This window comes from Boeremia exigua (assembly GCF_020726555.1).
Source record: "Boeremia exigua strain MPI-SDFR-AT-0100 chromosome Unknown C7974scaffold_13, whole genome shotgun sequence".
Taxonomy (NCBI): Eukaryota; Fungi; Ascomycota; class Dothideomycetes; order Pleosporales; family Didymellaceae; genus Boeremia; species Boeremia exigua.
The window spans coordinates 861,055-884,938 of record NW_025763530.1 but is presented as its reverse complement, the minus strand read 5'-3'; the positions used below and the strand labels follow the sequence as shown (position 1 = coordinate 884,938).

The 23,884-nt window shown below is 54.0% G+C and overlaps 11 protein-coding genes and 1 non-coding gene across 12 annotated transcripts; 8 read left to right on the top strand and 4 right to left on the bottom strand.

Moving 5' to 3' along the window:
* Positions 1 to 123: 123 nt before the first annotated feature.
* Positions 124 to 1,867, top strand: C7974DRAFT_71865 (Lethal(2)neighbour of Tid protein). The gene is made up of 4 exons (XM_046147135.1): positions 124 to 301; positions 381 to 625; positions 730 to 1,008; positions 1,064 to 1,867. Exons 1-4 carry the CDS (start codon positions 181 to 183, stop codon positions 1,679 to 1,681), a joined length of 1,263 nt encoding a protein of 420 aa, XP_045992227.1. The 5' UTR covers positions 124 to 180; the 3' UTR covers positions 1,682 to 1,867.
* C7974DRAFT_321246 (uncharacterized protein) lies at positions 1,683 to 2,144 on the bottom strand (the record flags this gene model as incomplete). The annotated part of the gene is made up of 2 exons (XM_046138797.1): positions 1,683 to 1,782; positions 1,834 to 2,144. 2 exons carry the CDS (start codon positions 2,142 to 2,144, stop codon positions 1,683 to 1,685), a joined length of 411 nt encoding a protein of 136 aa, XP_045992226.1.
* Positions 2,145 to 2,641: 497 nt separating this feature from the next.
* On the top strand, positions 2,642 to 4,760 carry C7974DRAFT_71872 (major facilitator superfamily domain-containing protein). The gene is made up of 4 exons (XM_046147136.1): positions 2,642 to 3,083; positions 3,128 to 3,356; positions 3,408 to 3,909; positions 3,963 to 4,760. The coding sequence occupies exons 1-4, from the start codon at positions 2,756 to 2,758 to the stop codon at positions 4,374 to 4,376; spliced, it is 1,473 nt and encodes a 490-aa protein (XP_045992225.1). The 5' UTR covers positions 2,642 to 2,755; the 3' UTR covers positions 4,377 to 4,760.
* On the top strand, positions 4,650 to 5,315 carry C7974DRAFT_321106 (uncharacterized protein; the record flags this gene model as incomplete). The annotated part of the gene is made up of 1 exon (XM_046138786.1): positions 4,650 to 5,315. The coding sequence occupies one exon, from the start codon at positions 4,650 to 4,652 to the stop codon at positions 5,313 to 5,315; it is 666 nt and encodes a 221-aa protein (XP_045992224.1).
* A 469-nt stretch (positions 5,316 to 5,784) lies between these two features.
* On the top strand, positions 5,785 to 5,872 carry C7974DRAFT_t116. Its single transcript has one exon. It is a non-coding gene; the product is annotated as a tRNA-Tyr (tRNA).
* Positions 5,873 to 6,303: 431 nt separating this feature from the next.
* Positions 6,304 to 8,425, bottom strand: C7974DRAFT_417875 (uncharacterized protein; the record flags this gene model as incomplete). Its single annotated transcript, XM_046144113.1, has 2 exons — positions 6,304 to 6,320; positions 6,370 to 8,425. 2 exons carry the CDS (start codon positions 8,423 to 8,425, stop codon positions 6,304 to 6,306), a joined length of 2,073 nt encoding a protein of 690 aa, XP_045992223.1.
* A 333-nt stretch (positions 8,426 to 8,758) lies between these two features.
* C7974DRAFT_404596 (ribonuclease H-like domain-containing protein) lies at positions 8,759 to 10,270 on the bottom strand. The gene is made up of 2 exons (XM_046142957.1): positions 8,862 to 10,270; positions 8,759 to 8,803 (listed from the first exon to the last, which is right to left on the bottom strand). The coding sequence occupies exon 1, from the start codon at positions 10,205 to 10,207 to the stop codon at positions 9,143 to 9,145; it is 1,065 nt and encodes a 354-aa protein (XP_045992222.1). The 5' UTR covers positions 10,208 to 10,270; the 3' UTR covers positions 8,759 to 8,803; positions 8,862 to 9,142.
* Positions 10,271 to 10,317: 47 nt separating this feature from the next.
* C7974DRAFT_404594 (histone acetyltransferase ESA1) lies at positions 10,318 to 12,225 on the top strand. Its single transcript, XM_046142956.1, has 3 exons — positions 10,318 to 10,522; positions 10,605 to 10,632; positions 10,740 to 12,225. Exons 1-3 carry the CDS (start codon positions 10,464 to 10,466, stop codon positions 12,135 to 12,137), a joined length of 1,485 nt encoding a protein of 494 aa, XP_045992221.1. The 5' UTR covers positions 10,318 to 10,463; the 3' UTR covers positions 12,138 to 12,225.
* A 264-nt stretch (positions 12,226 to 12,489) lies between these two features.
* C7974DRAFT_404593 (uncharacterized protein) lies at positions 12,490 to 13,452 on the top strand. The gene has a single exon (XM_046142955.1). It carries the CDS (start codon positions 12,597 to 12,599, stop codon positions 13,320 to 13,322), a length of 726 nt encoding a protein of 241 aa, XP_045992220.1. The 5' UTR covers positions 12,490 to 12,596; the 3' UTR covers positions 13,323 to 13,452.
* A 1,731-nt stretch (positions 13,453 to 15,183) lies between these two features.
* On the top strand, positions 15,184 to 15,808 carry C7974DRAFT_417871 (uncharacterized protein; the record flags this gene model as incomplete). Its single annotated transcript, XM_046144112.1, has 2 exons — positions 15,184 to 15,300; positions 15,416 to 15,808. The coding sequence occupies 2 exons, from the start codon at positions 15,184 to 15,186 to the stop codon at positions 15,806 to 15,808; spliced, it is 510 nt and encodes a 169-aa protein (XP_045992219.1).
* A 1,796-nt stretch (positions 15,809 to 17,604) lies between these two features.
* C7974DRAFT_417870 (sterol glucosyltransferase) lies at positions 17,605 to 20,115 on the bottom strand (the record flags this gene model as incomplete). Its single annotated transcript, XM_046144111.1, has 3 exons — positions 17,605 to 18,337; positions 18,389 to 19,940; positions 19,989 to 20,115. 3 exons carry the CDS (start codon positions 20,113 to 20,115, stop codon positions 17,605 to 17,607), a joined length of 2,412 nt encoding a protein of 803 aa, XP_045992218.1.
* Positions 20,116 to 21,686: 1,571 nt separating this feature from the next.
* On the top strand, positions 21,687 to 23,435 carry C7974DRAFT_404589 (pectin lyase fold/virulence factor). Its single transcript, XM_046142954.1, has one exon. The coding sequence runs from the start codon at positions 22,062 to 22,064 to the stop codon at positions 23,319 to 23,321; it is 1,260 nt and encodes a 419-aa protein (XP_045992217.1). The 5' UTR covers positions 21,687 to 22,061; the 3' UTR covers positions 23,322 to 23,435.
* The last annotated feature ends 449 nt before the right edge of the window (positions 23,436 to 23,884 follow it).

Below are 23,884 nucleotides of genomic sequence, written 5' to 3'. Positions count from 1 at the left end.
CGCCCGTGCCTGAAACGCGGCCTCGTTTGAGCGCTGAAACCGCCCTGACGCTGTCACGTGATCTCGCGCCGACGTATGGTATAATACTATAATTGTATGCCCCCCCCCGACACGGTTTCCGCAGTCCGCAACAAAACACCATCCACAACGGTAATCCGGAATTGAGAATTGACAGGCGCCATGTCGCTCCTTGCTCGCGCCCGCGCGTTGGTCACGGAACCCGCGAATGCGAGATATTTACTCCCTGTGTTGCTGCTGGTGGATGCGGTGCTGTGCGCTGCGGTGGTGAGATATGTACCTTGTGAGCGTCCCCCAATTCTCTAGCAAATGATTAAACCATGCCAATCCACACCAATCCACACCGTACTGACAATCCCCAGACACCGAAATCGACTGGCGCGCCTACATGCAGCAGATCGCGCTCTACAACGCAGGCGAGCGCGACTACGCCAAGATCCGCGGCGACACGGGACCCCTGGTGTATCCCGGGGCGCATGTGTGGATCTACCGCATGCTGTACTGGGCCACGGACGAGGGGCGCGATGTTGGTAGGGCGCAAGGGGTGTTTGTGGGGGTGTATTTGGGGTGTTTGGGGGTTGTGGGGTTGTGTTATCGGAGGGCGAAGGTATGTTCTTCTACTTGACTGTTCTGGCGGGATGGAGGGGAGGGATGGTCAGGGGCACGAAGGGTGTGTGGAATGAGGACTGTGCTAATTGTAATCGTGGACAGGTCCCGCCCTATGTGTTCCCGCTCCTGGTGCTGAGCAAGCGCATGCACAGCATCTTCATGCTGCGCTGCTTCAACGACTGCTTCGCGGTGCTGGGGCTGTGGGTCGCCATCTACGCCTGGCAGCGCGGCTACTGGCACGCCGGCAGTCTGGCGTACACGGTCGGGCTGAACGTCAAGATGAGCTTGCTGCTGCCGCTGCCGGCCATGGGGCTCGTGTTTCTGCAGGCGCTGGGCAGCAGGGAGGCGATCACGCAGGCGATGATTATCTTCCAGGTCTCGGTACGTTGCATCACAGACACGACACGCGGGGGGATTCATTGGTTGACATGTATAGGTCCTGTTCGGCTACCCGTTCCGCAAGCAGAGCTTCAGCTACTTCGGCCGCGCGTTCGAGTTCTCGCGCGCCTTCTTCTACAAGTGGACCGTCAACTGGCGCTTCGTGTCCGAAGAGACATTCCTCTCCAAGCCGTTCGCGCTCGGCCTGCTCGCGGTCCACGCGGCCCTGCTCCTGTTCTTCGCGTACTCGCGCTGGATCCGGCCGTCGAAGCGCTCCGCGCGCCAGTTCCTCGCGCTCGTGTTCCCCGCCCGCGAGCCGCGCGACCAGGACATCATGGCCCGCCGCGTCACGCCGGACTTCATCATGACGGTCGTCCTGACCGCCACGACCATCGGCATACTGTGCGCGCGCTCCCTGCACTACCAGTTCTACGCGTACATTGCGTGGAGCACGCCGTTTCTGCTGTGGAAGGCCGGATTCCACCCCGTCGTGCAGTATGCGCTGTGGGCCGCGCAGGAGTGGGCGTGGAACGTGTACCCGAGCACGCCGGCCAGCTCGGCGGTGGTGGTGGGCTCGCTGGCGGTCGCCGTCGGCGGCGTGTGGTGGGGCACGCGGCACGAGTTCGTGGGCGCGACCAAGGGCATCATCGAGGAGCCGCACGAGCACGCCGAGTAGCTCACGCATCCTCGTCGGAGTCGGTCGGCGGCATCTTGCCCACGGTCGACGCCTCGTCGTCGCTGTCCTCGTACGCCGGCTTCTTGACGAACTCGCCGGGCCTGGCGCCCGTTAGCACCGCATATATACCCCGCCTAGTAGACAGCACATACCAATACGGCGACTTGCGCCACGCCTTCTCGTCGCGCACAATGTTCACAATCACCCCGTCGAGCTTGTTGTCGCGCTCCGCCATCGCCGACGTGTCCACCACCACGTAGCTGCCGCGCTTGATCCACACCGTCGAGCGGAACCGCGGCTCGAGCTCCGCCAGCACCGTCTTCCCGCCGGGCAGTTCAGCGCTGTACAGGTTCTTGCCCTCGGCCTTGACGATGCGCGCCAGCAGGTGCGCCGCCGGCAGGACGTCGGGCGGCGTGACGGTATCCTCGATGGTGGCGAGGACCTGGCGCTTTGGGCGGCCCATTGTAGCGGTCGGGTGTGTTGTGGAGTTGAGGTGGGTGGGACGCAGAGTAGCATGCAAATGCACGTGTGTACGTGGGGCTCGTCGGGAGCGAGAAATCAATTCAGGGTCCAGGCAAAACGCCCCGCGGGCAATTCTGCCCGACGCCAAACCTCGCACTTCGTGGACGTTTTGGGGAACGCTTCCTCCGCCCTTCGACGACACTTCAACGCCCTTTGTCATCCCGTGTTGCTGGCTGCACGCTGCAGATGCATATGCTGTGCACGTCGGGCCTGCGGGATCGGCTTCTTGTATGGTGCACATGGTACTCACGAGCGGTAAGCTTGCCATGTTGGACGTTCAATTGATGCATGCCGGGCTAGAACTGTGTTGTGGACCAGAGAATCTTCGTTGCTAGTGCGGCTCTCCGCATTCGCAAGCGCTTCAATTTATCAGCATTGGTGCCCGTGACCGTGGTTCTTCCTATCGCAGACTGACGGACTGCACGTAGGTGGCTCTGAACCCACGTATATCTGTTGTCCCTCTGAACATATCGATTCACACAGCACTGCAGTTCCATTGACACCCTGCAACATCTTACACACGCCTAGCTTGGTGACCATTCACCTCTCAAGATGGCATCCTCCAGCCTCCACGGCGTCTTCGACATCCAATCCGTCCCCCCAGCTCCAACATACCAGCAAAGCAAAGGCAAACGACCCACCGGCGTGCTCCCAGATGTCGAGCTCGAATCCATCCACGGCAAGGACTCCTTCGACCAGCCCGCGACCGGAACCCAGACGCCCAAAACCCCCCATCAAATCGAGGCCAGCTGCCCCCCCTCCCCCACCCAGCACGAAGACGCCGTCGGCCTGGTGCAGACCTGGAACAACCCGTCCATGAACAAGTGGCGACTGCTGTGTTGCTGCATGATCTACTTCGGCAACGGGCTCAACGACGCCGGTACGTACGCGCCCTCGAATACAGATCCTCACTGACACGCCCAGTCGTCGGCGCGCTGATCCCCTACATGGAGGCCCACTACCACAACAGCCACACCATCATGTCGCTGATCTTCATCGGCAACGCCGTGGGCTTCATCGCCGCCGCGCCGCTGGTCACCTGGGTGCTGGCGAAGCTGGGCCGCGCGCGCACGCTGATCTTCGCTGAGCTGTTTCTGATCGCCGCGTATGTGATGTTGGTGTGCACGCCGCCGTTTGCGGTGGTGATTATTGCGTGAGTTGGAATTGTTTACTATCTACTGCAGGGACCTGCTGACGGTGATAGCTTCCTGCTGATCGGCTACGGCGCCGCGACCAGTCTGGCGCTGAACAACGTCTTCTGTGCTAACATCCAGCCGTCGAGTGCGGTGCTGGGCGCGGCGCACGGCAGCTATGGCATCGGCGGGACGATTGCGCCGATTATCGGCACCGCGCTGGTCTCGCAGGGCATTCTGTGGTCGCGCTTCTACTTTGTGCTGCTCGCGCTGCGGTTCTTCTGTGTTGCGTTTGCGGCGTGGGCGTTCCGCAACTACGAGGAGGACTCGTCGGCTACGCTGCTGACTGCGCTCGAGCAGACGGCGAGCAGACAGCAGGCGGCCGAGGGCCCCGGGTCGAAGGCGAGGGAGCTCCGACTGGCGCTGCAGAACCGCGTCACGATCTTCGGCGCGCTGTTCATCTTTGCGTACCAGGGCGCCGAGGTCGCGCTGAGCGGCTGGATCATCTCCTTCCTGATCAACTACCGCGACGGCGACCCCGCGAAGGTCGGCTACGTCACGGCTGGCTTCTGGGTACGTTGAATGGTAGAGAGTTCTATATGTGGGCTACAGCTAACACAACACAGGCGGGCATCACCCTCGGCCGCTTCGTCCTGACCCACGCGGCGCCGCGCATCGGCGAGCGCAACTACGTCGTCGGCCTCACGCTCGGCACCATGGTGCTGCAGCTCCTCGCCTGGCTGACGCCCAACGTCATCGGCAACGCCGTCGCCGTCTCGCTGCTGGGCCTCCTGCTCGGCCCCGTGTACCCCTGCGCGCAGACCATTTTCTCGCGCTCCGTGCCGCGCCACCTGCAGACCTCGTCGATTGGCTTCATTGGGTCCGCGGGCAGCTCGGGCGGCGCGGTTGCGCCCTTCACCACGGGTATTCTGGCGCAGGCGGTTGGCACGTGGGTCATTCATCCCGTGGCGCTGGGGCTGTATGGCGCCATGCTTGTGTTCCTGTTTGCGCTGCCTCGGATGAGCAAGAGGACGGAGTAAGAGGACGGAGCAAGATTGGCGATGCTGGTCTATGGAGTTTGGGGTTTGGATTGGCGCTGCGGTGGTGCGGGAGCGAGCTAGATTCGTCTTGACGTCACGCATCGCTATCTGCGTTTCCGCGCGACACTCGGGCTCCGAGCAGCGTAATACAAAAGCGCGTTTAATCCTTAGGAAAAGATTCCCACTCATCGCAGTATATCGCGAGTACAGCACTTCCAACCAGTGCCCGACAATCACAGTCCCCCACAATTCACAGTCCCAAACACTCCAAACATGGCCGCCCTCAAAACCCTCCAAACCCTGACCATCTCCACCGCCCTCCTCACCTCCGGCGGCATAGCAACCCTCTCACTCTTCGACATCCCCATGCTACGCTCCCAGCCCGCCTCGCGCTCACTACCCCTCCTGCGCTGGCTCTTCAGCCGCGGCTCGCACACCGCGCCGACCGGGATCCTGCTGTCTTCCACGGGTTTCCTGGCGCTGGCATATACTTCCCTACCCGCGTCCTCGACATCGCCATGGACATCGATATTCTCATCTTCCACGCTCTCGGCTCTCACGCAAGGCAAGCCAGCGCTCTACCTAACAGCCGCGACCCTCTCCCTCTTCGCCGCGCTCTTCACCCGCGCCATGCTGCCCACAAACTTCGCCCTCATCGAACTCAACGAAGCCCTCGGCGGGTCCAAGAGCGCGGCCTCAGCGACGTACCGCGAGCGCGTGGGCGCGCAGCCTAGGAGCGCGCTGGAGAGCGTGCAGGGGAAAGAGGATGTCGGGGAGTGGGAGGGCAGCGGGCCGCAGGCGAAGACTCGCAGGGAGGCGAGTGAGGAGGAGGAGCAGAGGGTAAGGGAGTTGTTGGGCAGGTTTGGGGGGTTGAATTTGGTGAGGGCGGGGTTGGTGGGGGTGGGTGGGGTTGTGGGGTTGGTTTGTGCGCTGGGGTAGAGGTGCTGGTGCTGGGTGGTTGAGAGGATGACTGGGGATTGTTTGGTGGGGAGAGGATGGCTGCGTTTCTTTGTATTCGGTGTTGTAGGATAGAGTAACGCATTATCATCCAAGTAATTACCTTGTAGCTAACAAAATCCGTCGAGAAAGTCGGTTTCGCGTGTGTATCATTTCACGTAGGATTCTTTGATGCGAGAAGACCAAGCGAACACCACCTTGCCTGCTGAAGAGAGGACTTCAATACAGACTTCTCAAAGACAACGACACAGAAATGATTCTCAAAAGACCCAACGTCACAAACACGCTAAGCAGCCCGCAACTCATCCGCCTCCTAGCGCCAACTTCCCGGTTCCCCCGCCCCACATCAGATCTCTCCACAGCCCCTTACCCCAGAGTTTCGCTCACAATATAACACGCCCACGTCGCCACTTCTTCCATCAAACAACAAGCGCATCCTCGCGGTGCATCACTCCGCTTGGTGTAGTTGGTTTATCACGTTCGACTGTAATAGCAACATTGTTATCGAAAGGTCCCTAGTTCGATTCTGGGAGCGGAGAACAACTATCTTTTTTGCTCTTTTCTTCTCTTATCCAGGAGAAAAGACAACGCGCGGTGTTGGGGTGGGCGCTGTGGTGTGTTTTTGGCTGTTGCTACTGTTGGGTGGGTGCTGGGTATCGCGTGAGGCATGCGTGTGGTTTGGGGGGGAGATGTTTGTGCAGGGTCGCTAGTCTGGGAGAGGGTTTTTTGTGAGTTCGATTCTGGGAGCCGAGAGCAACCATCTTGGTTGCGCGCGCGACCTCCTTAGAAGAACACACAACGCGCGGCATTGAGTTGGCGCTGTTGTGCATTTTGCTTGGTGTCACTGCTGGCTGGGTATTGCGTGGTGTGATTTGAAGAAGAGGATGTTTGTACAGGAACGCTAGTCTAGGAGAAGGTACCGTCGCTATGAGCACGCAAGGAAAGGAGATGTATATGGAAAGCGCGCGGTCTAGAAGTTCATCATATCTGTTGTATGTCAGCGACTCGTTCGTGTATGCTTTGGTACACGACTCACCTCGTCCAAAAAGCGCGCGCTTCGTCCAGTCCATGGCGAGCAGGACTCGTGTCCGGAGGCTGACCGACTGGGCAAAGTACACGCTGCGCCACAGATACACGGCGACCAGGCCGCCGCTCAGGCCGTAGCCGTTCCAGTCGAAGATGGCCGCGTTGCCGATGTACGCCAGGCTGCCCAGGTGCTTGTACTCGAACGCCTTGTACACGGCGTCGTCGATGTCGCCGTAGTCCATATCGTTCAGCGCCATGCCGGGCGCTGCCATGGCGATCTTGTTGAACTTGCGGCCGAGGTACTGGCCCTGCTGGTGCGCGCGCTGCGCCGTTGCGGGGAGCGATGTGAGCTTCGAGTCGATCTGGAACAGCAGCTCTCTAAGCTCGCCAAAGTCAAGGGTGCCCGACTTGTCCTTGTCGTACTGCTCGAAGAGCTTGTCTAGGCGGCGCAGGTGGTTCGCGGCTTGCGGGAAGCGCTGCTTGACGCGCTTGGCGACGCTGCGCCAGTCGTTGTAGGAGATCTGCAGCTTCTCGGGGTCCTTGCCCTTCTCCCAGGCAGTGGTGCGGAGAAAGTTCACGATGTGGTCGGAAACGTTATTCTGCACTGTCGAGCAATCTCCAATGGCGTAGACGTCGCCCAGTGGCGCGCCGCTCAGGCGCAGATGCGTATCAGTCTCAAGGGCGTGCTTGTTGTTCTGGCCATCGAGCTTCTCGGCAAGAGTCTTGCAGAAGTCGGTCTGTGACACACCAGTCGACCAAAGACAGAAGCCCATTGGGATCTCCTTGGTAACTACCTTAGCATTGTCGCCGTCGCCCTTCTGCGAGTATAGAATCCTATCAGGCAGGACCTCCTTCACACGAGCGTTGGTCTGAATGTCGACGGCATCGTTTGCGAATCGCGTCTCGGCATATTGAGAAAGGGCCTCGTCGTAAGTGTTGAGAATATGGCTGCGAGACTGGATAACGTGGACGGAGATCTCGTTGCGAAGAATTCGCGGGTATTGCTTGCACAGGTCCTCATTAAGCATATCGAACAGCTCGGCTGCGAACTCGACACCGGTCGGCCCGCCTCCACAGACGACAAAAGACAGCAACCTCTTGCGCTCATCGTCGCTGGTCGTGGGCAGACATGCAGTCTCCAAGTTCCGAACGACAGCATTGCGGATGAGGCGAGCGTCGCTAATATCCTTGAGGAAGTGGCAGTTTTCGAGACCCTTCACGCCGTGCGGGTTGGTGACAGAACCCACGCCAACAACCAGCTTATCGTAGGGAACGTAGAAATGCTTCGGCTGGCCATCAGCGCCGATCGATGAACACTCAATCAGCTTCTCGGAGAAATGGACATCCTCAGCCTTTGCCTTGAGGAAATGCCCGCGCACTCTCCTCACAATGCGCCTGACGGGTTCAACCAACGATCTCAACTCAAGGGTGCCAACGGTTGCGGACGGCAGCATGGGCGTGAAGAGGAACGTGTTCGAGGGCGAGATGACGGTGACATGGTATTCGTCCGGGTTGAGTGTCTTGAGCAGCGCGACGCTTCCCCAGCCTGTCCCGAGAATGACCAGCTTGGGCTTGTGCTTGACAGCCCTGTTCTCCTCGCAGTCGTCATCGTCGACAAAGTGGTCGGCGATGGGCAAGTTCTTGGGTCCACCTCTTCGTGGGTTCAAAGCCAGCTCTGAGACAGGGATATCGACTGTATCGGGCTCCTCTTTGTAAGTGGTTGCATCATAGATGAAGAACCCGACAACGAGGGTGCCGCTGACAGCCACAAATGTCCCTAGCCATGCTGCTGTTCGCCATGCATAACGCGCAATTCTTGATTTCGGTGTTGGAAGCGGCTTCGTGGATATCGAGCGGGCGAGAGCTGTATCCCTGTTCAAGCGCGAACTCTTGAGCGCAGCTGAACCCAGCAGTTGGGCGCGTCTCGTTTTGGACTCGGGGTTGCCATTGCTTGTGAAGAAGGTGCGGTTCTGCGAGAGGATAGCACGAGGCACTCTCTTGCACAGCGGTGATGTCCGAGAGATGTTCGAAACGCGCGACAGCGATGCAGCTTGTCGTGGAAGCATAGCGGCGACCGGGGATGCAGCTGTCCGGGCAGCCGAGAGCGGTGTCGGGGATGTAAGAATATACCAATTGAGGAAATCTACATGCAAGATTCAGCGCACATCGTAGGAATCAGGATTCAAGTGAGTGTTGGCGGTCGAGAATTGCCCTGTCTCAAGCCGAAGGCCAAAGCTTCTAGCAGTTGTCGCTGTCCAGTGCTAACTCTGACGTCAACTCGCATCCGAACTAGCCTGGCGGCGACGCTGCCTCGAAAAAAAGCTCAACGCTACACGTTTCGGTGGGGGTATTCGCGTATGCTTATCTAGCCCTTCCGAAGGTTCCATCAGGTCTAGCCATCATGGATTCGTACGAGTCTATGTACAGCATCCGAGGACTCCACAGTACGACAAGTCTTCAAGTCGTGACTAACCTTGAAGCGTGACTAACTTCGAAGTGCAGACAGCGCCAGGTTGCATTGTTACAGTATAAGGTATTGGTCATGGAGTTTGACTCCGAATACATGGTATAGATGATGGCTACCAGCAGTTGCTACATAATACGACCAACCCAAAACATAGATGCCTCTCGTTTGAATACCCACGCCGACATTGCAAAATAAATGTCCAATATGTCAATCGCCACAAACACCGCTGAATGCATGGCTGGGTCCCACAAACCTTGGGTACCTTCTGTACAAATCACCGACTACGCCAACACCGACACGCCAGTCGTCCGACCAGCTAGTGCTTGTTCTTCTTCTTACTCTTCTTCCTATTTCTTTTCTTTTTCTCCTCGCCCTCTCCATCAGCCTCAGGCTCCGCCGCAGCTGTCGGCAATCTGACGTTGCCGTATTTCTGGCGAATCTCATTCTCGAACTCTTCCTTCTCAAGACGAAACAGGGCCATGGTAGCTCTCGCATCCTCGACTGAGCTATGCGCGCCAGTCTGGATCTCCACCCCCAAAAGCTTCTGCGTGAGCATCTTCAGTCCCGGTGTCCACCCTGCTTTTGTTGCCAATTGGCGAAATTTCGAAAACTTGGAGGTATCGCGGATCAGGCGTTTGTCGTGCTTCAGGATCAGGACGTCCAAATCGTTCTTCACGGCATGTCCGACGAGTATACGTCCTCCAAGCAGGATCTTCAAATCGCTGCGTACCTCGTCAAATGTGCGCGCAACATCTTTGTGCAGGTGTTTGGGCTCGATGCCGGAGACGGCTGTGCGGTAGTCGGTGACCTCGACCTTGGGAAGCATCTGAACGTAAGAATCGTAGACTTGATGGCCGTGGTAGTTGACCAGTGACACTCTGGCCAATGCCGAGTCGCGATTGGGCTCCGGGCCTACGCCAACCATCTCACAATCAAGAGCAACATATTTGCCAGGCAGCGCCTTTTCGGAGACGCCTTCGTTTTCGATGTCGGGGAAGTCGGGGTGAGGTGTGAGAATGTCATCGGCAACAGCAGCATCCTCCTCGGTCGTGAGGAGTGGTGTGCGCTTAAGCTGGGGTGTCGACACACTGCGGGATAGCGTCTTGACATTGTGCTGCTTGATTGATGCGCCGACAGACGCAGGCTCCTCCATCTTTTGCCGTTTCCTCGACGCAGGAGACTTGTGTGGTGCAGATTTCCCAGTCCCGTTTAAAGAGTGTCGCGGCGCATTCGTAGACTTGTCGCTGGTCTTGAAGGATCGCTTTCGCTTTAGTGAGGCCTGATCTTCGGTGGAATCCTTAGGTTTGGAGGATGTTGCGGGTTTCGAGGCTTGGAGCTTGGCCTGCAGCCTCTTCCAATTTGAACTCAGTTCTGGTGCCATGTCGATGTCACCTGCGTGGCATAGCGGTGTGCAAATCTGTCCCTTTACTGGTCGTCGACGTCGATGCTGTTTGAACGCTCCAGTCCCCGCAGGAACTTTTGTTTGAACGGGTCGCGCTAGCGCAGTATTCTGCCGAGGGGCGGTCTGGCACGCAACAGCGCGACAAAGGCTGTTACACTATCAACTTCATCACGACATCATCAACCACAACGCGATCTAAAACCTGCAGTAACTACCAGGTGCTTGTCGCATAGCCATGGCGCCTCGAGAGAACTCCCATGAGCCCTCCGGCACACCTGTGCCGGTAGAAAACAGGTTTTGCCACACTCACACAGCTGAGGTACGTGCGATACAAGTGCGCCAGGTCTTGAGATGCGTACTGATGCTTTGTATGCAGGGTCGGAGTGAAAGCATGGGTTGAGAAAGTGAGTAGCAGTATGGCGTGGCGTTCGCCAGACGCGTTCGGCTTCTCGTGGAACATCAGAACCTCACAACACCACAATACGCAAATGCCGACTAATACTTTTCATAGGAAGGCGAGAAGCGCAAAGCCGAACTGCTTTCAATTCAAACCCGTCAAGGCCAGACTAAGTTTTATGTGCATTATGAAGACTTCAACAAGCGTCTCGACGAATGGATATCTGCAGATCGCATCGACTTGTCACGAGAGGTCGAGTGGCCTGCGCCTGAAAAGGCTGACAAAAAGAAGAGTGGTACTCCTAAAGTAGACAAGGCGCCTTCCAAGTCGGAACAGAAGAGTCTCAAAAGATCGCGTAGCAAGCTCGACCGCGAGATATCAGGCACGCCAGAGTCCACGTCTAGCAATGTCCCTGGTAAGGCCCAACGTCCATCCAAGGCAAGCGGAAATGAGAATCAAGAGATTCTCGTAACGAGCGAAGTCCTCGATGGCACTCCTAAGCCCGAGGATGAGGAGATGGACTTGATGGATGTTCAAGACGCAGCCGCAGCAGCCAAAGCTGTGCCAGATCAAAACTACTCACGTGAAGACGAGATCGAGAAGCTGCGTACGTCCGGCTCTATGACACAGAACCAGACCGAGATCTCTCGAGTACGTAACCTAGAGAAGGTGCAGATGGGCAAGTTTGAGATTGAACCGTGGTATTTCTCGCCTTACCCAATCGACTTTATAGATTCGGACATCGTCTACATCTGCGAGTTCTGCCTTTCATACTACGGTGAGCAGACACAGTTCGAGCGCCATCGGGCAAAGTGTACGCTACTACACCCACCTGGCAACGAGATCTACCGCGACGACTTTGTGTCTTTCTTCGAGATAGATGGACGGCGACAACGAACATGGTGTCGAAACCTCTGCCTGCTCTCAAAACTTTTCCTGGACCATAAGACCCTCTACTACGACGTCGACCCCTTTCTCTTCTACTGCATGTGCACGCGCGACGAGCATGGTTGCCACCTTGTTGGCTACTTCAGCAAAGAAAAGGAATCAGCTGATGGCTACAACGTTGCTTGTATTCTAACCCTGCCCCAATACCAGCGGAAGGGCTTCGGAAAGTTGCTCATTGACTTCTCGTACATCCTCTCGAAACGGGAGGGCAAGCTTGGCTCTCCTGAAAAGCCGCTCTCAGATCTGGGTCTTCTAGGTTACCGTGCATATTGGCAAGAAATCATCGTCGACTTGCTCATGGACGGTCGCGTGGAAGCCAACGTCGACGATCTTGGCACTGCAACAGCAATGATGACGAACGACGTGCTGCACACGCTGCAAAATCTGAATATGCTTCGCTACAGCAAGAACCAGCACGTTATCGTCCTGACAGACGCCGTAATTGAGCAGCGCGAGCGCCAGAAGGCGAAGGAGAAAATCAAGGGCAAAAGAAGCCTTGATCCGGATCGACTTATCTGGAAGCCACCGGTGTTCTCCGCTGCCAGTCGTACATGGAACTGGTGATCGAATGTGGTAGTCCAGGCGTTGGCGCATACGTTGATTCAGATTTTACTTAGGTATACCCCAATCCATTCATAATTGCTTCCATGCAAGATTGCCAGACTCATTATACCCAATCGCAAGATGTCAATCTGTTAAGACCTATCGCTGACTATGATCAAGAACGGGAATACCCAGAGGTGCTAACCAATGTAAGCGCTTACTCAACCTCACAACACCACTCTCAGAAAGGTTGTGGGGCGTCGGAACTCCACAGCTGACGTGAGGCTGAACAATAAACCGCTGCATGCATTAATCTAGACTGTTGTATTTCAGGGGTGGAACTCCACGGATCTGACTTGTCTTCGTAGTCGACTATCTATTCGTACCAAGCAGCAGCATGTGATTTACGATTCGACACATCATTCACTCTCTATTTCCTCTGGGCTGGGGCTGAGATCAAGACACTGAAGAGACTCAGCAATGCATCGGATGTGGCAGATTCCCGAACTTCTCGTGCAGATCGTATCCTTCTTGCCTGCCTCGGATATTCATCGCGCGTTCCACCTCTCGCATTACTTCCGCACCTCCCTGAAAGCAAACCTGCCACCGTACCTCCGCCCTCTACCCGAAGACTTGCCCATACAGTCCAGCCACAAACAAACGCTATCACAAAATGTGCGCGACGCAGCAAGAAGCCTTGGGACCCAAGACGCGACCCTACCTGACCAGTTGAAGATGGCAGACACGTACTTCTACTGGCGCGAGGCTGCGCGATATGAGGTCGTCAAAAAGCTAAGGCCGTGTTTACATCCTGTTCTTGGCAAGAATGCTGCGTATCTGATCGACGGGTATGAGTCCCTGGCCGAAGGGGAGATGAAGATTTGCCTGCAGACGGATATACCGTACCATCAGCTGTACGACCTGGCGTATGGCAAAGATCCGAAAGCTTGTAATGAGTTGTTGGCGGTTGTACATCCTACGGCGGTGACTGTGTTCTGTATGCGTGGAGCGAGTTGGGATTCGTCATACGCGAATGTTCGGTGTCGAGAGTATGGGGGTATGAAGGGATATTCAGTCAGAGTTGAAGGAGAACACGGGGTGACAATGGGCGACGTGCTGAACGAGTTGAGGGGTACGCTTGTATTTGATGGGATGAGCGGAGGATGTGGGCAGGACGTTGTGTTAGTGTGGATGTTCGATGGCTAACGCAGCGCGTGAGCTCAGCAGACCTTTAATTATCTTGTAATCGAGATTCAGTAACCTTAATCTTCACACTGAAGCCGGCAGTACGAGCCATCGCAGAAATCAATGACGTAGTCTGGAGAGCGCAGTGGTCGTTCGCTTAGTTTGCGCGCTCGCGCAGTGAAAGTGAAGGCGCCGATACTTAATAAATAACTGATTCTTCCGCGCTCATTGTCTCTCTTACCCCACCATCAAGCCACCCATGAATTTGACAGCTTACAGATCGAACGAGTACCAGCCTGTGACGATGGCGGATTATTCACTCGCTGCGCTCAAGGCATACGCCGAGGAGCATTTCCCTGAAGACTTTGCAAAGCTTCCATCAATGAGCCACTTTTCTATCAAAAAGGGCGATTGGCCAAGACAATATACCATGCAGCTCGGTGATATAGACATATTCTTTACCTCTTCGATTGGAAACTTGGATTACAGGGGAGACACTGTTATGGCTCACGAGCCTTTCTGCTGGATTGAGTCACATCCTCCTCGCTACAACACGATGGAAGTGTTCCTACGATTCTGCCTCCATATGAGAGGATATGATGAATCATTCTTCCCCATCCCGCGCGATTACTTCTTGCAGATCCAGCTAGCCTGTGCGGACATCGCTAAAGGCGTGCGAGCCAAGGAAGCAGCTGTCGACGACCCTTCAAAGTGGGGTCTCACGGTCACAGGTCAGTCCCAAGTACAGAAGTCAAGTTGAACACATATCTGAAGATTAGCACCTAACATCCTGTAGCTTCAAAACCGCATTCAGCAACTGGTCACCACAGCCGATGCTTCCAAGGCCAAGTCAGCTACCGATTACAACACTCTCAAGCAGAAGGCAGACACGTCCGAAGCTAAGATCAAGGCTCTTGAGGAACAGTTCGCAAACTTCAAGGCCGAAGCTCAGGCCGCGAAAGCCAAAGACTGCGAGGATGGCGTGGATTGGATGAAGCAATTTGCGGCTGGCAAGGTAGAGGTGGAGGAGCTGAAGGCGAAACTCACAAACGCTCAAGTCAAGACCATCAAGCTGGAGAATGAGATCGTCGAGCTGCGCAGACAGCTGTCGGGTTAAGTTGGTTGATGGAAATGACGCGCGTAGGAGTTGTGCAGTGCACGAGTGTCACGCCTGAAACGTCATGTCACAGGTACTGAGCTTCGCACAGAGGGTTGGTAGTCAGACCTCCATCCTCTCATCCTGAAGATTGCAATCAAACAATCTCTACAACAAGTTTTCAATAGATGCTTCCTTTTGTTTGCACTGTCTTGGTTACAGCATCATCATCCTCAAACCTTCACTTATTGTATGGGAGTCGCTATCTTCAGTGACTCAGAACGCGGTACGAAGAACGGATCGTGCGCCTCTAAAGACAATTTCGCTTGTAGAAGGCAGCAGACTATCTATGAAATCCAATCAAAGCGTTGTGAATGAAACTAGCTCAGCCCTATCTACAGAGTAGGATGCTTCAACTTGCAATTTGACTCGCAAAGCAAACACTCAGTCTTCTATTTTTATCCAGCTGAATCGAAACCGTACACTGATCTTTGTTCACAGGTATTTGTTCACAGGTCTTTGCTCGCAGGTCTTTGTTCGCCCTGGAGGTCTTTGTTCACAACGTTGCGACATGGGACTTCACGTTCCAAAGCACTGATCTTGTCAGCTTCTCCGGACCTTAAGCTGCGATACTTAAGCCTAAACATGAGGTCCTACTTATTTTTTACCGTCACCAGATTATCCTTTTCACATTCCATCCCAGCAAAACACATTGCAAAAATACTTGTCAGAATTCGTTGCAACACTCTTCCTCCATACCAAAGACTTATCAGCTACGTCAGCAACATGAGAATCTCTATCTATCTAGTCTCCTACATCAGCATGGTTTCTACCATTATGGTGGATCTAACTTCTGGCAGTCTGATTAACTGTTTCGGACTCTGCGACGAATTCATCAGCTCGGTACGTGCGCTTCTGATACAAGTCCAGTCACCCACATCCATGCATTTGTTTGAGATCTCATATGAGCCGCTGCGGATTAGATCCTACATCTCCATTTGATCTAACATCACAACAGGTTCCAGGACACTGGTCTGATGTGAGATCTTCAGCGCTACACTTGGAAAATCAGAAAGACGTACTACGTGACATGGAGGCGGAGTTTAGAGCTTTTAATGGAGACAAGGCTGTCTTAGAAGAAATCATTGCGAAGAAGGATATCGTCATTGCGAAGCTGAACACCACCATCGCAGAGCAATATATCACCATCAAAGAGCGGGATACCACCATTGCGAGGCGGGATATCACCATCACCGCGAAGGATGCCATGGTGTCTAAACACAACATCACCATCACTGAGCAGGGCAAGACAATCGAAGAATTCATGAAATCCTACGACTTGCGTCAAAAGGCCGACATGGAAGAGAAGCAGTCTGTTCAGAAGATCAAAAAGGCTGAGGAAAGCGATTGAACCGCGAGATGCTCCATCGACGGTTCGATGTAATGACTTTGACTCAGGTCCATGTTCATAAAGTTGTGTGACGCAGACATTAGCTCATACCATCGGGGGGGGAATCATCTCAAGTGATACACTTAGGAGATAGCTAGATGAGGAGGGGCTCACCACTGTGGGTGTTGTTATGTGTTGTTCTCCTTTGGGTATTCTCGGATTTATAGAACGTGCGCGAGCTAAACATGAACGCTTCCATTAAGACCGGGAGCCGAGATTTGGAGTCAAGTGACCTATGACACATGTGAAACTGACTTAGGACAGCACTGGTGATGCAAAATTTGAGGTCCGATGCTGAGCCGAACTCCAAATTTCTCGTAGAGGAAGCAAATGTCTGGACATTCCGCTGCTGGAGTAGACTTGCCCTCACTTCAGGCGGTGGTTTGTTGGGACTTGCTGATGGCATGTCTAGCGCAGGGACAGAATAAGATGCCCTTGCTCGGAGCTATCCTCATGTCACCGATCGCGATCTCCACGACCAGATGATGACCTACCAGTAAGCGTCTGATAAACGGAGTCATGATCTGTTGCACCAAGGCTTCTCGTGTCTTGTCCCGGATCAAGTGGAGAAAAGGGACCATTCAGAGGCCACCAATGACACTCCGGATCAATGCATCGATATTGACAGCACTGTGGTCTTCGAAAATTCAACCGGAATAAGCCCTTTGTGACTCCAGGTATATTGGCTGTGCATCTGGAAGAAGATGGAGGCGCAGGCATATCCTTGTCACGATCACGCAATGCAAGTTTTGGGCGAACTGGATATGCCTTACAACTTCGATACCCGTCCCCGGAACGGGCACAATCGTAATATCCCACGAACCGGGATCGAAGTGCTACCCATTCTTAGCATATAGCAAGGTGTGATATGCTGATCTTGTCTTAGGCGTTTTTAGTCTTTACCATTCTGCTGGCGTACTCCCAAGGAAACAAAACAGCTGGAACTATAGGTGCATATACCCGAGAGGTGATCAAGATGCCAAAGTGGGCACCCATCATGGGTCGCAAGATCGTCTGCGAGATGGAGCGCCGTGGTTAGTAGGATCCAACCATGCCTACCACGGTGATCTCGTTTCGACACATCTAAGACACCGGCCGATTCGATCTCCTTGGCAAGGGGTGTAGTAGTGAGAGAATGATGGGAAGAAAGTCACCATATGAGCAAGCCTTGCCTTCACGTAAGGCTGCGCAAAATACATCGGCCAGGAGGCAGAATGTGCGCCCTGAACAAATTTGAATTGGGCATGATTCTAGATAGCTACATTAAAAGCCCCAAAGGCAATGTTCCGATAATTGCAATGACGGGCTTTCGTGCTCCTGCTCTGCGGGCAGGACAGACCCCACGAGCTTGGCGGTGAAACTCAACTGCTTGAGATTGCCTCGCAAATACCGAGTTAACTGGGGGCTTTGCGATCTCAGCCACTGTAATTGCAGGCACGAGCGAGTCCCGGTGGCTACTCTTCTCCGCTATCTCGCTGTGATGGTCGTACTTGAGGACAGAGTCAGACTTCCAATCACACTGAAGCGATGCCTGCGATGACAGATCTGGTGGGGACAAGCTGCTCGCCTGTCTGTTGTACAGCCTCAAGAAGTAGATATAGTGGTTCTGCTACCAAGCTCAAAGAAGAAGCAGGCGCACCACACCTCGAGTGTTGTGATGCTTTCCAGTAATTATAAGGGCTCAGGCTGAGATGTGGTGGCATCTCAACTATAGCCCAGGACCGAACGTGAATTTCAGTTGGGCCTTGATGTTGAGCTCAGTAGCCGACGTTGGGCTGTCCCTTTTGACTTCTCAAAAGCTCGAAAGCATGAATAATGCCGGCGACATTCTCGTCCAGTTCAGATCGTTCAAGAAGATACGCCCCCTCGGAAACCTTTCGTGCTTTAATGTCTCTCCGGTTGCCTGAGTGCACTGCGTTTCGCAAGCCTTTGCAGATCCCCTCACCTGGGTAAGCGACGATGCCAACAGTAGCAGACACCGTTTTCGAAGTGAATCCTACAAAGCCCTTACCGAGGCCCTTTGCAAAGCCCATAGCGCCCTCTTTCTTTGCGCCTTCAATCGGGCGCACGAAAAGATCAGAGAAGCCGTCAGTCATTCCGAACGCGAAATTTTTGCCTGCTTTGCTGAAACCGCTCTGGACGTTCGTCACTTCGCCATGATCTCTCACTTCTTCGCCATACAACTTGGGAACCGCTCGGAAGCCTTCGGCTGCTGCTAATGGCAGGTCAATGATGGCGCCTTTAAACAAGGCAGCATTGAACCGTCCAAAGCCTTTTGCACCAGCCGTAGCCATTCTGCCTGCAGTGGATGCGCTGTGAGCCATATCGCTTGTACCCTCAGTCTTCGATCGATTGAGCTCTTTGTAGGGATCAGTTATCATGCCTGTCGTAGCTCTACCCATGTTGGAAACGATCGATATGCCTGCAGAGGTCGTACTCGTGACAGGATCCCAACGGTTGTGGATGATGTGCATGGTTTGGGTTTTGTAGCTGCGATGATCAGGAATGACTCACTTCAACAATGGTTGCTAAACGACTTACTTGCTGAGGTCGCTCTGCGATATGACTCCGTTCTGGATGAGAATTTGCGCCACTAACTTCGACAGCCGAATTGGGACCTTCTTGTAAATCCAAGCAGCTGGCAGGTCGTGCATGATGTGGCATGGGATAGCTTCAAATGGAAGATTCGCGTGGAAAGATTGGACTGCTGCTTTGACGCCTTCTTCGTTGGCCATTTGTGACGAGATATCCTCGGCTGCCGATTTAGTCTCTGGGGCGAGGAGGAACTGGATCGCGTCCACCAAGTTCTGGCTAGATAACATCTGGTGTGGTATGGGCTTTGGTCCGGCACCAGCTTTGGCAATCATGTTTCCCCAGAATGGTTGATCACCAAAGAATGGCACTACGAGGGTAGGGCATGCGTTCTTTAATCCACAAGCGGCCGTCCCTGCACCGCCGTGATGGATTAAAGCCCTGACGTGTTGAAACAACCATTCATGGTCACAGTCGCCAATGAAAAGGACGTCGTCTGCTTGGTCTGGATGGCCTTCACCTAAGTTGCTCCAGCCCTTGGATATGATTGCTCGGACACCACAAAGCTTTACAGCTTCCAGGATCAGCGAGGTCATCTTAACTGGATCTTCCAGAACAATGCTCCCGAAGCCGATGTAAATAGGAGGTGCACCAGCTTTCAGAAACTCTACAATCGCTGTCGGTGGCTCGTAAGGAGGGGGCTCGCGGAAGAAGAAGCCACACACGTCGATGTGGGAAGGCCAATCTGCAGGTTTGGGAACAAGGGCTGGCGACCAGCAGTAGGTGAAAGGAACTTCGAGTGCCTCGGCAAGTCCAGGTCCTACCATAGTAGGTACGGGTTCGAGGTCAAGAGTAGCTCTGAATTTGTTGATGATATCCCCCAAGCCCTGCCACGTTAGGAACTCTACAATGCCGTACGAAGCATGGTTGATGAGAGCTGGGTCAATCGTTCCCGCATTGAAGTTAGCTAGAGGGTGTGGAAATGCTCTCGTGCTACTCCATGGCATGGTGAACATCATGTGAAGCGGGATACCGAGTGCCTGCGCGCAGTGGATGTGCGCAAAGCTGGGAGGATTTGCGATTATTGCGTCAGCAACAAATGGCTTTTGCGAATCGAGGTCTGCTTCTACGCATGATTTCCAGCACCCCTCGAGGATTTCTGTTATCATGACGCGCTTCTTTTCAATATCGCCTTCACGCAGACTCTTCATCGATGGGATGAGACCAGGATTCTTGACCATGTAGGCCATTAGCTCTTTTGGATCGCCGCCGATGGGATAGAACTCCAGATTGGAACTCTTGACAAATCCCTCGAACGTATTGTGCGTTGCTAACCGAACGCGATGTCCGTATCTTTGAAGTTCTTGCCCTAATGCGACGAAAGGCTGTACGTCACCACGGCTGCCTACGACCTGAATGACGATATTCATGCGTACGCTCCACCCGCGGTAAACACTGAAGCGTCGACTGGGTTCGAATGACTCCTTGCTTTTCTCGGGAACAAGCTTGAGGAAAGTCTTGGTTAGACGGGACTTCAGGTCGATGTTAATGCGACCGTCGCCTAAGAACTGAAATTAGTTCGGCTCTTGAATTAAGGACGTATACATACGTGTGACTCCCGTGTCTCCTGGTGGAGGTATAGAGCCTTCACCAGCATGTAGATCAAGAAGCGAACTAGATGCGCTGGAGGGACCAGTGTTGCTGTACAAATTCGACGTATCGGCTGAAGGTGGCATGTTGTACGCGTATTTTTGAGCTGGCTCCGATCTGCCAGATTCAGGCCCTGAGACTTCCAGATTGTAGGGTGGTGGAGGACCTGTGTTTAGCTCTACTCCGTCTTCATACTCTCCCCAAATCGGAATTGGTGCCTGCGTGCTATCTGGTCGAGACTTTCCATTTACTTTTGTATGAAGCGTAGACTCTCTTCCCTCTTCAGGCTCTTCGCAGAGCGGAATTGGCGCTTGCGTGCTGTCTGGACGAGGTCTTCTGTTCAATCTCGAATGGGGTAAGCCCCCGCTTCCGTCTTCATACTGGTCCCATAGCGGAATTGGGGCTTGCGTGCTGTCTGGTCGGGGTTTTGGCATCCTGTCAGGCTGTGGAATGAGCGAATATTCTTTTCAGGGTTCACAGCGGTCGTTCGGATATATACTACGAGGTACATTAACACAGACCTTAGGAGGCTCCAGTCGTTACGCGTATTCGGTACGCGTATCCCGTTAGCTTCGCATGGTGGCGGACCGACAGGCGCGGAGGTTAACAAAGTCTCCGGCACTGCGACGATCACAGCTGAGCCTTCAGACACGACGCATACGACGGGACTTTTGATGTTACGCGTTGCGGCCTTTGCTAAGCCTCCGGAATCGGCTCAAGCTTACATGGCAAAAGCTTTTGTACATCGTGCAGATACGTGTAAAGCTCGCCGCTAAAGGCCTATACTGTCAAGATTGATGATGTACCTCATCTTCAAGGCAGGTACTACCTGACGAACACATTCCAGTGAAATGGTCCCTTTTGATCGAGTTGATATACTCCGACGGTATTCAGCAACGGCCGATTGTGAAAGCCTCCAGGAACGTATGCACTGGCTGTGGGCGATGAGTTGCAGGGATATGAGGTAGTGCTGTCGACGCAGCGACTTGCGTTAAAGCATGGTCGATCTGCGACGCGGTCACTTCATCGCGTACTTTGCTATGTACCGATGATGATGCGATAGGTGTCATGAGAGGCTGAGCCAGGCCAAAGGGGAGTTGAACAGCGAAACCGAGCGCGAAAGCGTTGGCTACAATATGACAACATGACGCAAACTCAGCGTGCTCAGGTTAGACGCTATTGATTCAGCGCAATCGAGTAAGACCGAAACATTGCGCGAAACACGATACATTAAGGGGTTCCGAGGCTTGGCTCGGAAGGCTTTGGCTATGTAGAGCGGAGCACACATAGAGAGGCGTTATTCTTGGCGCAATGCGTTTGGCTGTAGACGTAGTCTCACTGACTCAGTGCTATCGTGCTTCAGGGTTCAATCTACAAGGTCTTTGTGTCGTTCGAGCTGTGTGTGACTGGAAGAAATGCTATTACGATCATCTTTCATACCCAGAATACGACGAAGTGTAGGACAAGCTCAAATAAATCTCCGTGACAGATGAGCTTGTTTATAAGATGATGAAGTCTCGGCACATTGAGGAGCGGAGGATCGTGGGGGGCTTGTGCGGCGTGGTACGTGCAAACTAGCCCTATGCTCTCTAGCAGCCGTTCAAAAACTCCGGTCGAGAACTCGGACGTCGAGCCCCACATACCCACCACCGCGCCTGCGAGGGTGACCTGCTTCGTGCAAGAGACGTCTCCACTACCGATTCTCGTCTCGCGCCATAAGCCTCGTAATGCTCACCTTTATGATATTAACCACTCTGCGTTTGCGAGATATTCCTATTGGTGGGAGTTCTCCTTGCCTATCGCCAAGCTTCGTTTACAGTTCCCAAACAGTGGCGTCGGAACATAGATTGCTGTTTCCTTTTCTATCGGGAACAAACGGGCTAGCTGCATGTGCAATTAGTGAATCTGGGGTACAGCTGTCAGTGATCGCTGACTTCGGGTCACGCGTCCCAGACACCAAGCTACACACCAATGTGCGTGTGCAAGACGAGTCTGTCCAATTCAGGCATGGGCTTATTGTTCCTCTTTGCGAATGGTGGATGAACTTACGGATGCACAAGACCCAAGAACGCGTACAGTATGGGAACCGGAGGAATTGAACCATAGATCGCCAAGAGGTGTCCTAGTCGTGCGATATTTAAGGGGGATGTACCTGGGGATCATGGCAAGACAGCTACTCTTGGTATTCTCTTGGTATTACAATCACGACTATATAAGATCAGAGCATCGTCGACTTCCAAAAATCATCCAGCAAGCACTAAGAGTTGATCTCTGTTCCTTCTTTCCATTCTCTTCGAGACTTCCATTCTTTACAAACCACATTCTTTACCAACCAATCATCAATATGCGTTTCTTCGAGCTCGCTACTGTCCTTGCGGCCGCCGGTGCCGTCTCGGCTGCCCCTATGGAGAAGAGGGCTGCTGCCGTCGATGAGCTTGTTGGCTTCGCTGCCGGTGCTACCGGTGGCGGCAGCGGTGCCGGTACTACCGTCTCTGACTGCGCTGGTCTGACTGCTGCCGCTAAGACTGGCGGTGTCATCAAGATCAAGGGCACTCTTACCGGCTGCGGTATCATCAGGATCGGCTCCAACACCTCCCTCCTTGGTGTTGGCTCCAACGCTGGTATCACCGATGGTGGATTCCAGGTCAGGAGAGCGGACAACGTCATCATCCGCAACCTCAAGTTCTACCGTGCACCCAAGGGCAAGGATCTCGTTGACATTGATGGCTCTACCCGTGTCTGGGTCGACCACAACGACTTCTCCTCCGTTGGTATCACTGGTGACAAGGACACCTACGATGGTCTCTTGGATGCCAAGGCTGGCTCCGACTCCCTGACCTTCTCCTGGAACAAGTTCCACGACCACTGGAAGGGCTCCCTCGTCGGTCACTCCGACAACAACGGTGCTGAGGACAAGGGCAAGCTCCGCGTCACCTACCACCACAACGACTTCCAGAAGGTCAACTCTCGTCTCCCCTCGGTCCGCTTCGGAACCGCCCACGTCTACAGCTCTTGCTACAACGGCGGTATCTCCGGTGTCAACTCCCGCATGGGCGCTCAGGTCCTTGTCGAGAACAACTCGTTCACTGGCGTCACCAACGCTGTCATCACCAACCTCGACTCCGATGAGGATGGCTTCGCCACCGAGCGCAACAACCTCTTCGTCTCCTCCACCACCCAGATCACCCAGAAGGGCTCCTTCACCCCCAGCTACAAGTACACTGCTGACGCTGCTGCCTCCGTCTGCAGCATCGTTGCCAAGTCTGCTGGTGTCGGTGTTGTCACCTTCTAAACAGCTCAAGAAATTTTCGAAACCCACGACTGTCCACTGGAGGGGACGCCTGAAGGTTGACAGTCATCACGTTGGTAAAGTGGGATGGAATCTCGCTCTTTGTAAATACATTCCTTCTTAAATATACTTCGTTTGCTGTCCTGATCTGATTGCCGTTTTTGACATGAACTGTGAGCTATAATCATGAGCTGTAATTAGCATCTCCGCAAAACTTTACTGCGTGACGTAACTACAGTGATAAAAGGCTCGTTACTTGCGCGGGGGATACATCTTCTTACAGCTTGTTAGCCTGAATTTAGACAACTATGCTGAAGCTTTCGTCGCCACTAACACAAATTGTACACTGGACTGGACTGAACCTGGAGGTTCCGTATTGATCCAACGACTCGGAGGAGCTCGCGCTGATTTCGTCGAGGAAACTGCCCTCACTAAGCTCGCACTGTACTTCAGGAGCAGTGAATCGCTGCACTTCTTCACAATCAATACAAGTGAGATATATAAAAGAAAAACGTCAGAGCGTGCATCGCCTGAATTTTTCTTACCATCATCCCTGCCGTTTGTTT

What these genes read in the sequence shown, in the direction of transcription:
- C7974DRAFT_404593 (XM_046142955.1), top strand. Translation starts at nt 12,597, where the DNA reads ATGCATCGGATGTGGCAGATTCCCGAACTTCTCGTGCAGATCGTATCC.
- C7974DRAFT_71865 (XM_046147135.1), top strand. Translation starts at nt 181, where the DNA reads ATGTCGCTCCTTGCTCGCGCCCGCGCGTTGGTCACGGAACCCGCGAAT. An exon ending in GGTGGTGAGATATGTACCTT is followed by an intron (nt 302 to 380) that starts GTGAGCGTCCCC and finishes GACAATCCCCAG; the next exon opens with ACACCGAAATCGACTGGCGC. An exon ending in TGATTATCTTCCAGGTCTCG is followed by an intron (nt 1,009 to 1,063) that starts GTACGTTGCATC and finishes TGACATGTATAG; the next exon opens with GTCCTGTTCGGCTACCCGTT.
- C7974DRAFT_404594 (XM_046142956.1), top strand. Translation starts at nt 10,464, where the DNA reads ATGGCGCCTCGAGAGAACTCCCATGAGCCCTCCGGCACACCTGTGCCG. An exon ending in CCTGTGCCGGTAGAAAACAG is followed by an intron (nt 10,523 to 10,604) that starts GTTTTGCCACAC and finishes CTTTGTATGCAG; the next exon opens with GGTCGGAGTGAAAGCATGGG. An exon ending in TGAAAGCATGGGTTGAGAAA is followed by an intron (nt 10,633 to 10,739) that starts GTGAGTAGCAGT and finishes TACTTTTCATAG; the next exon opens with GAAGGCGAGAAGCGCAAAGC.
- C7974DRAFT_404589 (XM_046142954.1), top strand. Translation starts at nt 22,062, where the DNA reads ATGGTGGATGAACTTACGGATGCACAAGACCCAAGAACGCGTACAGTA.
- C7974DRAFT_404596 (XM_046142957.1), bottom strand. Translation starts at nt 10,207, where the DNA reads ATGGCACCAGAACTGAGTTCAAATTGGAAGAGGCTGCAGGCCAAGCTC.
- C7974DRAFT_71872 (XM_046147136.1), top strand. Translation starts at nt 2,756, where the DNA reads ATGGCATCCTCCAGCCTCCACGGCGTCTTCGACATCCAATCCGTCCCC. An exon ending in CAACGGGCTCAACGACGCCG is followed by an intron (nt 3,084 to 3,127) that starts GTACGTACGCGC and finishes TGACACGCCCAG; the next exon opens with TCGTCGGCGCGCTGATCCCC. An exon ending in ACGTCACGGCTGGCTTCTGG is followed by an intron (nt 3,910 to 3,962) that starts GTACGTTGAATG and finishes AACACAACACAG; the next exon opens with GCGGGCATCACCCTCGGCCG.